The 13,669-nt window shown below is 35.8% G+C and overlaps 1 protein-coding gene across 2 annotated transcripts; it reads left to right on the top strand.

Moving 5' to 3' along the window:
- Positions 1-5,745: 5,745 nt before the first annotated feature.
- On the top strand, positions 5,746-12,954 carry LOC17874996 (MMS19 nucleotide excision repair protein homolog). Of its 2 annotated transcripts, XM_023783204.1 has the most exons (20): positions 5,746-5,942; positions 6,024-6,086; positions 6,174-6,228; positions 6,318-6,415; positions 6,504-6,662; positions 6,731-6,790; positions 7,204-7,392; positions 7,488-7,541; positions 7,902-7,988; positions 8,089-8,797; positions 8,914-9,293; positions 9,472-9,545; positions 10,169-10,274; positions 10,380-11,218; positions 11,556-11,631; positions 11,703-11,814; positions 12,084-12,160; positions 12,261-12,341; positions 12,428-12,507; positions 12,610-12,954. In XM_023783204.1, exons 1-20 carry the CDS (start codon positions 5,868-5,870, stop codon positions 12,641-12,643), a joined length of 3,408 nt encoding a protein of 1,135 aa, XP_023638972.1. In that variant the 5' UTR covers positions 5,746-5,867; the 3' UTR covers positions 12,644-12,954. The 2 variants fall into 2 exon arrangements, with proteins under 2 accessions (XP_023638972.1, XP_023638975.1); XM_023783207.1 differs by lacking the exons at positions 5,746-5,942; positions 6,024-6,086; positions 6,174-6,228 and having other exon boundaries at positions 6,323-6,415; positions 6,508-6,662.
- Positions 12,955-13,669: the final 715 nt, after the last annotated feature.

Below are 13,669 nucleotides of genomic sequence, written 5' to 3'. Positions count from 1 at the left end.
GATCAGTCCACCACCAAACCGATCGATCCAAACGGACGGCACATTCCAGGAGCGAGACGATCGATCGATTCCCACAATGGATTGATCAATCCATTTACTCGGCCATGATCAGAGCGCAGAGATCGATCGTTCCTCACCGTGGACCGATCGATCCTTTCACTCGGACAAGACCAGGAGCCAAACGACCGATCGGTCCATCTTTCAGACCGACCGGTCCATTCCAATTTCGGTTTCCTTAACCGGAATTAACTTCTATTTTCTTATGTAATGGGTATTAAAACCCAAAAAGACCTGTTTTTCGTTCTACGCTTTTCTTTACAGCAGTTTTCTGAGTTTTAGACTTGTAAGCAACATCTGGGATAGAGATTGATCCTCTTTGACAATTTGGAGAAGATTTCTAAACCTTTTTCTTATTCTAATCTATTGAATCATGTTTCCTTTAAAATCTATTTGCTTTGTTTTAATTGCTATGTGTAAGTAGTTCTTCAATTGATTTTTAGGGTTCTAAGTAGGAGATTCAATGATTTGATGGATTAGATGTCTTAGGGAATTCTTAAATCATTAGGTTCTTCAATTTACATGTTCTCAAACTTAGGCTTTTATGTGTTTCAGAGATGTTCGATAAAATGCCTGAATGAATGTAAATTGAGCATTGTATTTCTAACTTGCGAGAGTTGATGTTAGAATGCTTTGTGAACCAAATGAACCTGTTTGATAATGTGAATTTGGTCTACGAAATTACAAATGAGAGTTTAGTAATTGAGTAGTTAAATTTAGTGATTAATGTCTTGAGAGAGAATTAGTCTAAATTTATGTTCATGTTCAAGAACGGTTCTTCAAGTTTGAATTCCTTATTGCTTTTATTTGTTAATCATTGATTCTCTGAAAATACCATGATGTCCAATGTCTTAATTTCATAAGTTTAATCTCTTTATTTGCATTTTTATTTACAAAAACTGAAAACCAAACAACAAGTCTGTCCGCTTTAGCTGATAACGAGTCTCGCAAGTCTTTAGTGTACCCTTACTCCTTGTGATCGATCCCGCATATACTTTACTTCGGTTAAGTTATCGGGTTAAGTAATCGAGTAATCACTTCTAAAATATGAATTCACAACTTGTTTCCAAAATATTTTGGATGTAAAACATTCATCAAATCGTCGTCTTATTTACAACCTTGAACAAATTTACTATATGTTTTACCATTAAAACATTTAAAAAATATGTTATATGATAAGTCTACGTTTCATCACTTTTTGAGCATGTATTCATCATCTTTTTAGCATCATTCACTTGTTGATTAACATCATATTGCTTTCTACATGTATATGTTGGTTTTTGAGCATACGTCATATCTCATCACTTTTTGAGCATGCATTCACATCTTTTTGTGCATATCATGCATATCTTGCATACATTTTGCATATTTGAGTGTTTCAGGTACTTAGGAGACATGCAAAGCAAAGCAGAGGAACAAGTGTCACTCGACATGTATACGATCGAGTGGGATGATCAAGTGAGTGGCAGAGATACGTTGCAGAAACATACGTCACTCGACGCACATGATCGAGTAGTGGATCGAGTAAGACGATCGAGTGAGGAGAAGGGATGCGAAGCAGAATCACCTATCACTCGATGCACACACCCGAGTGATACGATCGAGCAAAGCAGAGGAGTTGCAGACGAAATCACATATCATCCGACATGCTCACTCGAGGCACATGGTCGAGTAAGCCGTAATGATGCAGAGAGATGCTCACTCGAGATACTCACTCGACCAACATGGTCACTACAACTCTTAAACCGCTTTTTACTTTGCCGTTTTATGTTTTAGGGTTTTCCCAAACATTGCTATAAATAGGTCTCGTTTGGCATTGACCGAGGGATCGAGTTTTTCTCTTTAGGTTTTTGTTGTTAGCCATCAAACAATCCAGAAAATTGTAATTCAGATTTCTTCTAAAATTATTAAGATTTTGCACTTAGTTCTTTGATCATTATCGTTTATCTTCCTGTAATCTTTATTATTATGCATGTTTTGAAGAATTCTGGGTTTATGATGTTTACCATGATTTCTGTGTCTGAGTAGTGTTAGGGTTTTTGAGGATGGGATAGATTAGGTGGAGAATGTTAGTTTGCTAGAGTGTTTAAGTTAGATTCGTTTGTTCCCGTATGGATTAGAGTATTCATAGCTAATTTTTCTCTGATCAAGTGGAATTAGATCCCAGAAATTTCAGCACCTACCAAGTGTTTGATGTAATGTCCGAACAACTAATACCAGAGATTTACTTGCTTAGCCTAAGAGATTAGATGCCTAAGAAGTTTATTGACATTAATGGACTGTTTCTTCATGCTTGTTTGCTTCATGTTTCATCAAAGAGATTTGAGATTAGGAAGTGTTGTAAACATGATAGTTTATGCCAAGAGATTGGATTAACTAGTATTTGATGTTCATTATCTAGGGATTAGTACGTCTGTCGTTTGTTAAACACTCTAAATAGATTAGCATACTCCACATACATCAATAACCTCATCCTCATGATCTTCTATCCATTTGTACTTTCTGTTTTATTTGCTTGCTATTTACTTGTTTTGTCCTGTCTTCTTGCCAGTATTGATACTCATTACGTTTTACTTTATGCATGGTAGTCTATGTTTTGCAACCTTACATTTATCGCATGTTTAACATGTTCGTTTAGGATCATTGAAAACCAAAAATCATTAATGCTTTGTTTGACTTAATCATTTCTGATATATCTTGATTGCTAGCATCACACCTGATTGAATTGATACCTATTGTACTGCAATGACATGATAATACTCTAGGGTACCTGGTAGTAAAATCCTAGTATCACTATACTATACTATATTGTTAAAGTATGCTCTTTATCACAACATATATATATAATGTCTCTATGACACATTTATCCAATTATATTTCCTTGTAATTACTTATCCAATAAATGATACTACAATTGATATCCACTTATTAGTGAACATATTTTCAACTACAAATGGACAACCTTTTGATTGCTGATAGTGTCTTCAGTTAGTGTTTTGCTTATGAACAAGTGGATATCAAGTGTTCATAAACGATGCTGCAATTGATATCCACTTGTTAATGAACTTATCTTCGAATACACATGGACAATATAACATATAATAGAGAGAGAAAATTAAAGATGAACAATAAAGCGATAAGAGAGAAATGGATGCTTGGAGTAGAGAGAAAATTAAAGATGAAGATGGAAGATAAATTATTAGAAGAAAATGATAGAGCTTCAGATATAATAAAGTAACCAGTGTAGTCTGAGATTGTTTCAATTTACTTTATGTTGAGGGATAAATGTCCAATTTTTGTGTGTGAAGTGTAAAAGTAACTCACAAACGGTGCCTAAACATAAAAGGGTGTCAAAGTGAAGGATAAGTCCTAGATACGGTACTAGCGTGTAACATTCCCAAGAAAATAACATAAGAGATATCAAAATGCATATTAAAATATAGAAAATAAATAATCAGCATATATTGTATGAAACAAAATTGAAAACTTTTATATTAACGATTTAAAATGACAACAACAAAACGTAAAAGGAAAAAAAGAAAGAAAGAGAAAGAGGAGAAAGAAAAACCAAGCCAATATTTTTATAATTAAAAAGTATCCTAACTACGTAACTGTGCCAACGATTTCTCCTTCTTCTCACTTTATTTGTTTTACTTTATTAGGCCGATTTCGTCTTTATTGGGATCAAACAGTGTAACAATTTGGTGAAGCTTATAAAGTGACTTTCAGCGTATATCACAACTCAAAAGTGAGTTATTCAGTAAATCACCCTATAAAGTAATGGTAAGTGCTACAGGAGATACGTACTTCACCATGAGGTCTCTCAACAATGGGTGCGGCTAATCTACGAATGATTCTTTCACCGCTACATACGGAGGTAGAAGAATTGGTGTGGGCGATGAAGTGTATGAATTATGATCGATGCATCCCAAAGTGAAGTGACTTTCTTTACAGACTATTCAGATTTGGTGGAGATGGTGTCTTCCCCAGTAGAATGGTCAGCGTTCGCGACATATTTAGAGAAGATCCAAGCAGATAGTGAAAGAACCCATCTCGTTTTTTTTTAAACACATGCAAACCAGATTAACCCATTTAAATCAAACCAGCTAAACTGACTAATTAATTAAATCAATTTAACCAGACCAATCAACAATTAACCAACATAAGACTTAACCAAAATCCAATAAAACATTTCCATTAACCAAGCAGTTCAACAATATTATTCTAGAACATGATCATCCTAACATGCTTCTAAATTCCATTCTAACACCCTAACAAATGCAACCATAATCTAAAACACCAATGAGCGACTAGATCATCCTCCTCTCCTCGACATGATTCCACGGATCACACTTTTGTTTTACCTGCATCATAGGAAAGAGATGCGTAAGTATTTCATAAATACTTCGTGAGGCAATCATCCCACTACTTTGCGGTCGACACCGGGCACGACACTCCATTCGCGAGTCGAAGCTATCCTCGCGGAACAAAACATTGGTGTCGAGCAACACCCACCCACCGACACTCTGCAGACGCAGCGACACCCACCCACCGACACTCTGCAGACGCTCCAGCTGCGTTTTCTCACTGGATTTCCTCTCCAAATCACCCTCATGGTAAGAGCGAGTCTCCAAGTGGTTTCTCAGGGATCATCACATAAACAGCCCAACAAAAAAGGAAATCAATCCAACAATCATCAAAACACCCAAAACAATGATGAAAAGTGCTTAAATAAGCTTTGGTCATGCACTCACCTCTTAAACAAGAAAGAACAGCAACGAACAGGGGCTTGAACACCACGGGGCTTGCAAGGGTGAAAACAACCTCCACAGACCCCAAACACCACAGATCTACCTTTTTATAGCCTTGAACCACCAAGAACAAGCTTTGATCGCTCCAAAAACTTATTCAAAGGCACCAAAAAATCAAACTCACTCTCTGCTTTGTCCCAACCTTCACAAAGCGACAAAGGACTCTAAAATGAGGAAAACGGCCAATCCTTAAGCCTTTAAGTCGCCCTAGGTTTCCCCCAAACCAATCCCAATTGGACCGACGATTTAAAACTTAAACTGCCGAACCAAAAATTACTAGTGTTAATCGACACCCTTCTTTGGTGTCAATCGATACCACCCGGTTTTCCAGACACGGGCGTTACAAATAGGAAAGTGTTTTCTTCTTTCTCTTTATTAAAAGTTCTTTATTGTTCTAATATTCAGGCGGATAAATTGGTATGCCGAATGCGTGTTGAACAACTACTTTGTCTTTATGTAAATAATATTCTTTCTTCTTAGCTCATTTGACTCCTTTATACGAAAGTTGTTGACAAAAAAATATATAAAATAACGATACAATAAAATATAACTACCAAATATTTTTTATTCAGAAAAAATTTAAATTAATTACATGTCATATATGCATTAATAATTAATAAAAATAAATAAAGATAAAATTAGATTTTGTTTTGTTAAAAGAAAGTATTTAAAATAGTTTTAAACATTTCAAATTCAAAGCCGAACACAACACTTAAAATTAGAATTGACGTGACAGGCCCAAATTCTCATAAGCACAAACTCATAAGCGAGCGTTACAGGCCCACCAATGTATATTCGCCACGTAATATATAGTCTGGTTACGAAAAAAGACTCTATAACCCAACTAAATTACAGAAACACCACTCCATCCTCCTCCTTCTCCTCACACTTCCTTTAGCCGCTCTTTTTAGTTTTTCCTCTTCTCGTCGGAGCTCGTGGAAGCTCTCCTCAGAAATCACAAAACCCTAAATCATCTACTCAAAGCTTCTGCGTGCGAGGATGGTAGAACCAAATCAGCAACTCACACAGTATCTCGAAACTTTTGTTGACATTACTCGTTCCCCTACTGAGCAGGTACGTTTTGATCTCTCTCTCTCTTCTCTCGTATTTGAACTTAGAAGAACAGTTTCATGGAGGTTTTGTTTTCGTTCTCAGGATGATAGTCTTAAAGCTATTGCTTCTTCTTTGGAGAATGGTTCTTTGTCTATCAACCAATTGGTAAAACTTATCATCACAACACTCACTTTTTTCATCCTTAGTCTTGTGTTCTTGTGTTGTTAATCTCTGTATTGGTGTAATTTTTAGGTTTTAGAGATGGAGATGTATTTGACTACCACTGATTATGTTGTTCGAGCACGAGGTAATTCGAATTGGCTTTAGATTTTAGTGAGTTTTGTGTGTATCAATCCGAACGGAATTGTGGAATTGGTGTGTTTAATTGTTTATTAGGGATTCTACTGCTTGCGGAGATTCTCGATTCTATGAAAGCGAAGCCGTTGACTGATGCTATTGTTCATACTCTCGTTGGATTCTTTACTGAAAAGCTGGTGATTGTGATGCTTTTGTAGTTTGATTTTATCAAATTGGATTCTATTTGTTCATAGAGATGTAATGATTTGGTTGTACTTGTATCAGGCAGATTGGAGAGCGCTGCGTGGGGCGCTTGTTGGTTGCTTGGCATTAATGAAGAGGAAAGATGTAGCTGGTGTGGTTACTGACATTGATGCACAAGCTATGGCGAAGTCAATGATACAGAATGTGCAAGTGCAAGCTTTAGCACCGCATGATCGCAAGGTATGAAGTGGTAAATCTGTTATCTGAAGTTTTTTTTTTCTTGAATTATTGTACTACTTTCTTTGCAGCTCTGTTTTGAACTTCTGGAGTGCCTTCTACAACATTACTCTGAAGCTATGAAGACTTTGGTATGTATGTTAGTTAATACTCTTTACTTGCCGATATGTATTACAGTTCAGAATTGAAATTTCGATCTACTGTATGATGAATGTTTTCTTGCAAATCTATTTTGCGGCAATTTGGTGGAAAGTTGAATAGTTATATCAATATGCAAATATGTAGTATATGGCTCTTTAAATCTATTTATGTCAGCCTAGTAGGAAGACAAATAAGAATCTAAACATGCAAATGTGTATTATATGGTCTCGGCTTGTTAAAAGGGTCACATTCAGGTTATCCTAATTTTCCTAGTTTAGCTAGTCTATACAGACAAAATGCATGCAATTTCATCTTAATTTTCTGTTTTTTTCTATTTCTTGTTTAGATCTACTCGCGGCCTTTCCTTACTTTGTTCTAATTCTATTGACTATCCGTTTCCTAGGGAAATCTACTTGTTTATGCTACATGTGAAGCCATTGATGGAGAAAAAGACCCTCAGTGCTTAATAGTAGCTTTTCATCTAATAGAGCTTTTGGCTCAGTTGTTCCCCAGTCCTTCTGGTCCACTTGCTTCTGAGGCATCTGATCTTTTTGAGGTTTTTGGTTGCTATTTCCCACTTCATTTTACGCATGTGAGTTTAAAGCCTATCCTTTCTATGATTGATATATAGATGGGGTTCTCTTTCTTTCACTAAGCTGTTTAGTGTGCTTTCTTTGGGGTTGTTAGGCAAAAGACGATGAAGCTAATATTAGAAGAGAGGACCTCTCAAGGGGACTAATGGTGAGCATCTTGTCAATATTCATGATGTGCATAAAGTTTATGCTCTTATTGTGGCTCAATTGTTTATGTTCTAAAGGTTAAATATTAAGTTTGATTATTCTGGTTAAGAGTTCTTTAAAAAGAAAAAGGTTATAGACCCTTAGAAAATGGTGTGAAGATTTGACAGATAAACTATTTTGCATTTCTGTAAATTTTGATCTTATAAATCTTTCTCTTTTCTTTAGTTTTGAAGATAGAAAAGTTAATTTTGCTTTCTAATTCTAACTAAGTATGCCTTTCAGTTGCAAGCATGAATGAAAAGGTATTAGGTTTAAATGGAGGAATTATGAATTCACTGATGTACGTTGTTCAATATTGCAGTTGGCTATCTCTTCGACACCTCTTTTTGAGCCTTATGCTATTCCATTGCTTCTTGAAAAGCTTTCTTCTTCTCTACCTATCGCAAAGGTGTGTTTAACATGTAGTTTCTGTTCTAACACATCTAGATTATATGCCACTCTGGATGTTGGATAAGTGTAGTTATTTTGTTCCACTCAAATCTGTCTAGGTTGATTCTTTGAAATGTCTGAAAGATTGCACTATGAAGTATGGAGTTGACAGAATGAAGAAGCACTATGAAGGTCTTTGGTCCGCTTTGAAAGATACATTTTATTCTTCCACTGGGGCACACTTGTCCTTTGCTCTAGAATCCATCACTACTCCAGGGTTTGAAATGAATGAGATTCACAGTGAAGCTGCTAGCCTTCTTCAGAGGCTTGTTAAGCAAGATATCTCCTTTTTAGGTTTAGTCGTTGATGATATACGTATAAACACGGTATTTGATACCATCTCTAGATACCCTCAGTATAAAGAAATGCCTGACATAACCAAACAGGAGGTTCTCGTTATCAGTCAGATACTGTCTGTTTCTGCCAAAGCTTCGGTTCAGTCATGCAATATAATTTTTCAATCCTTTTTCTTCCGCCTTATGAATACCCTAGGAATCGTAGAGAAAACTTCTAATGGCGATATTGTTCAAAACGGAAACTCTACGGTCTCTACCAGACTCTACCATGGAGGTCTTCATCTTTGCATCGAACTTCTTGCAGCATCAAAAGATCTTATCCTGGATTTTGAGAAATGTTCTCCAACTCCTGAATGTGCACAGGAATCATGGTGCTCTACAGTGAAAAGCTTCTCAGTTCCATTGATCCAGGTGTTTGCTTCTGCAGTATACAGCTCTGGTGATGATTCTGTTGCGGATGTATATTTTGGAGGTGAATGCTTGTGGTTACTTTGATGTTCTTGCCCTTGCCTCTAGTTTAATAAAGGGAACTCGTGCTACTTTAATGTAATACTGAATCCTATTTTTTTTTTTTTTGAATCAATGCAGTAAAGGGTTTGCTGACTATGGGTATGTTTTGGGGTGGGTCTTCTCCTGTTTCGAGATCCGAATTCGAGAAGATTTTGATGACCTTAACATCAATCATCACATCCAAGAGTGGTAAACCAATGGTGTGGGAACTGGCGTTGAAAGCACTTGTCTGCATCGGCTCATTTATTGATCGGTATCATGAGACTGACAAGGCTATCTGCTACATGAGTATAGTTGTCAACAATTTGGTCTCATTGGCCTGTTCTAGTCAATGTGGTCTTCCATATCCAATGATATTAGAAGCAACTTCAGAAGTTTGCTCCACTGGGCCAAAGTATGTTGAGAAAATGGTTCTGGGATTGGAAGAAGCTTTTTGTTCCAGTTTGTCTGATTTCTATGTATGTGTTTCCTCCATGACTCGCGATCATAAAGTTTTCATCTATATTCTAGCTAACTGTTTCTATCTCCAGCTCGATGTTAAGAGCTTGCTATTATGGCCAGACTGTTTCTGTCTCCAACAAGCAAGGGATCGAGAGCTTCCTTGTATCTAACTACTATTTGGATAACACTTGTCAGGTCAATGGCAACTTCAAGTCAATTGACAATTGCTCTCAGCTCCTGAGGTGTTTAACCAACAAATTGCTTCCACGGTATCCAAACTTTTCTTAAATTTCTTATACCTCATAAATAATCTAGCTTTGCCAGCGTGTGTGTTAGAATTTCAGCTGTTTGTAGAAAACAAAAAGTTCTGGATGATACTAGGGTACATGCCTTGCTTGTTAGTTTCCATTTTAATCTCTACCATACTTCAGTAGAGTATTTAGGCTCTCTGTTAAGGTTTAATGTGTTATTGGCCTTCGTCAATCCCTTCTAACTCAGTAGATGTCACATTAACCTAACAGAGAGTGTTTATAATAAACACATGGAAACCAACAAGCAATAGAATAGCAAAAGTCTTTTCTACTATTCCATAAACTAGAGATGATAACTATAATTACTTTGTGAGAGGAGAAAATATGATAAATATTAGTATTTTACAAAGATGCGATCTTAGCCGTATTTTATTCATTTGCAAGTTTTACCGTTCAGAGGATGAAAACTTAGAAACTATATGTGGTGCATTCATGTGTATGGCTTCACTGTTTTTCATCTGATTGGAGATTGTTTTTTTCTATACCTTCTGTCTGTCAAGATCAATATTCTTCGTTCCTTTTTTGCATGTCAATTCGTATCAGTCCTTTGACTTGTGGTATTTTGTTTTGATCTCAAATAGTGTGGCCGAGATAGATGGTCTCGAGAAATTTTTGGTACATTTTGCTATCAGTATGTGGAACCAATTTGAATCCTGTGGAGTTTTCAGTTGTGATTTTAATGGTAGGGTAAGTGCTCGCTGCTCGGTTTGATTTATCTTTAAAGTAGCTTTGATTTATCTAATGTGAATGTTATGAATTTACGGTATGAATTTAATTCCCCTTCTACAACAGGAGTTTGTTGAGGCGGCAATGACAACAATGGGGCAAATTGTTGGAATCGCTTTGGTAGATTCACAGAACAGTATAATCCAAAAAGCTTATAGTGTGGTCACGTCAAGCACACTTGCAGCTATGGAGTCTATACCTTTGACCTTTTCTGCCTTAGAGGGTCTACAACGTGACCTGTCCACTAGGGATGAATTGATGCTTTCACTATATGCATCAGTTATCATAGCTGCATCTCCCGCAGCATACATTCCAGATGCAAAATCACTTATACGTCTGTGTTTGGTCTCACTTTATAAGGGTTATATTCCAGCAGCTCAAGCGTTGGGGTCAATTGTTAACAAATTGGGACGAGGTACCGGCGGAACATCTATCACAAGCGATTGTTCTTTGGAAGAAGCATGTGATATAATATTTCACGCAGAATTTGCATCGGGAAAAATGGTTTCTTCTAATGGATCTGGTAAAACTACATGTGGAAGTGAGGCAACCTTATCAAAGATATGTTTAGGTTTCTGTGGTTCGCTGGAGCTTCAAACCCATGCTATCACAGGACTAGCATGGATTGGGAAAGGTTTACTCATGCGGGGTGATAAAAGAGTCAATGAAATAGCTCTGGTACTAGTGGAGTGCTTAAAATCCACGAATTCTTCCGGGCATGCTCTTCATCCTTCTGCCATGAAACATGCAGCAGATGCATTCTCCATACTAATGTCTGATTCTGAAGTGTGTCTGAACAGAAAATTTCATGCAGTCATACGGCCACTCTATAAGCAGCGGTTTTTCTCTATAATAATTCCCATTTTGGAGTCTTTGATTATGAATTCTCAGACTCCACTATCGAGGTATACAATCTTTAAGTATATAAGTATTGTTACTCTGTTATATGAAGTTATCTGATTGGTTCTACTACTCTTCCATAAAAAAAGATTTGGTCATTTCCGTAGAAAGAATGTAACTGCACCTACAAGAACCTTACTAGTGTTCTTTTTTGGAACAATAAGAAGACCTCTTGAAGATTGCTAGTTTAATTTTGGCTAGGTGTAGCTAGCACATAAAGTCATACTGTTTAGGCTTCTTTGTTGCATCACGTTTCAAATGCTCATCATAATTAAGCAAGTTCCAGTTTATTGTAAATTTTAATTTTTTGATTTTATCTGACTGGTTTCGTCATTGTTTCAGAAAAATGTTGCATGTGGCTCTTGCGCATGTCATATCCAATGTTCCAGTAACGGTCATATTGGACAACACCAAAAAGGTAAGCATTCATATAGATTTTGTATTTTGTACCTTTAGAAACACTTTCTTATCTTTCGTTGGTCTATGCAGCTACAACCGATGATACTGGAAGGCTTGTCTGTTTTAAGCGTCGACTCTGTGGAGAAAGAAACTCTCTTCAGTTTGTTACTGGTTTTATCTGGAACGCTTACTGATACTAAAGGTAAGAAAAGTTAGATACTGGAATGCCAAAGCTTATTACAGTATATCAAACTTGCTTTAATTGTCGAAGACGAAACACTTCTTATAGGCTTTTAATTTTCTTGCGCCAGCACCTAAAGAATGAAAATATGGTAATGATTTTATTGGCTATGATCAGGTGGCTGAGTGATTCAGTGGCTACTAAACATCAAAAACGAATTTCAGATTCATTCTTTTCTCATGAGAAACAACAGTTTTCTTATTGCCCATTAACTGTTAAACTGTTTGCAGGACAACAGTCTGCCGAAGATAATGCACATATAATCATTGAATGCCTAGTTAAGCTTACATCATATCCGCATCTATTGGTAAGCAATAAATTTCCTTTCAGTAGCATCTGATTTCAATGGAATTGATTTATTGACCACAAGTATCAGCATCTAATGGTAACAAATAAACTGTATGCAGGTTGTTAGGGAGACAGCGATTCAGTGTCTTGCTACGCTGTTGGAATTGCCGCATAGAAGAATCTATCCTTTCAGAAGACAGGTTAGTCAAAAGATCAAGAACGCAGATTTTTAGTATGTTAAAAGAGTATGAAATGCGTCTCATGACTTTGAAATCTCAACTTAAAGGTTTTAAAAGCAATCGCAAAGTCCCTCGATGATCCAAAACGGAGAGTTCGGGAAGAAGCAATTAGATGCAAGCAGGCTTGGTTAGTCACATGAAACTGATCTATATTCTATACTGTCTTTTTACGGCTCGGCATCTCGTTACTATGATATGAAATAATTCTGAGCATTGTCAAAAAAATCAGGGCGTCAATCACATCCACGAGTAACCCATTCTGAAGTTGAATTCAGAGATTTAGGAAGCAATGCAGCAATCAGCTTTACTTACTTCTTATAGAGTTACAGGTTCCTTATTGAGAGTGAGGCATGTATATGCAATAGCGACACATTTGTAATACAGTGAGACTTACAAAGTTACACATTAGAGTTGAGAAGTTTTCAGTAGAGTTTATTGGTGGTTATTGGACCATTGATTTATTACATTCTTGGCATAATCTTGTGTTGTTTCTTGATAATAATTTCTCATTAGATTTTAATTACATCAGATTGTAATTGCACTAAGTTTCCTTTGGTTGCTTCATTTAAACTTAGCTGAGTTGAGTACTTGAGTTTAATAATGTTGGTTGTTTGCATAATATTACAAGTTGCAACATACAAATACAATTTGAGAAAAAAAAAACTAGAAACAAAGTCATTTATTATTATTATTATTATTTGTGGGGTTGTTGGGGAGAGTTGTATAAATATACTTTATTCTTTAGAATTTTATATACAAAGTATTTTTACCACCATTTTTATATTGATTCTATTTCTCAGTGACCAACTTGTCTCCTAGATGTTATCATAGCTGTTGGATTAAAATGGATGGTTAGAATTGGATAGGTCATTAACATGATCATGATAAGTGTTAATTATTATCAGTAAAATGTTAACACATGTCAATTCTAATTTTAAAATATAAAATATATCATAAAAATGAAATCTATATATATGAATAAATTAAATATATTTTTTATATATTAAAAATATTATTAAACTAATTTTGTTGAGAATTTGTTTTCTTTGTTAATATATAATTAAAAAGAGGAATGATTCTTTTCCTCTCGAAATATTTGAAATTGGAAATTTTAGTAGGTTGATAATCATTTCATCAAAAATCTGCTATTCTCAAACTCGGAAATTTGAGCAGGCTAAGCGTTGTCCCTAAAACAGTTATAAACCCAATTTTAACATGATGATAATCATTTTAACACAAATTAAAAATTGTATATAAATTTTATTGATGTTAAGTCATGTTGATATTAA

The sequence above is a fragment of the Capsella rubella genome, unplaced genomic scaffold, assembly GCF_000375325.1.
Source record: "Capsella rubella cultivar Monte Gargano unplaced genomic scaffold, Caprub1_0 scaffold_8, whole genome shotgun sequence".
In the NCBI taxonomy this organism is placed as follows: domain Eukaryota; kingdom Viridiplantae; phylum Streptophyta; class Magnoliopsida; order Brassicales; family Brassicaceae; genus Capsella; species Capsella rubella.
The sequence above is the reverse complement of the archived record's forward strand: the minus strand, read 5'-3'. Positions and strand labels throughout refer to the sequence as shown.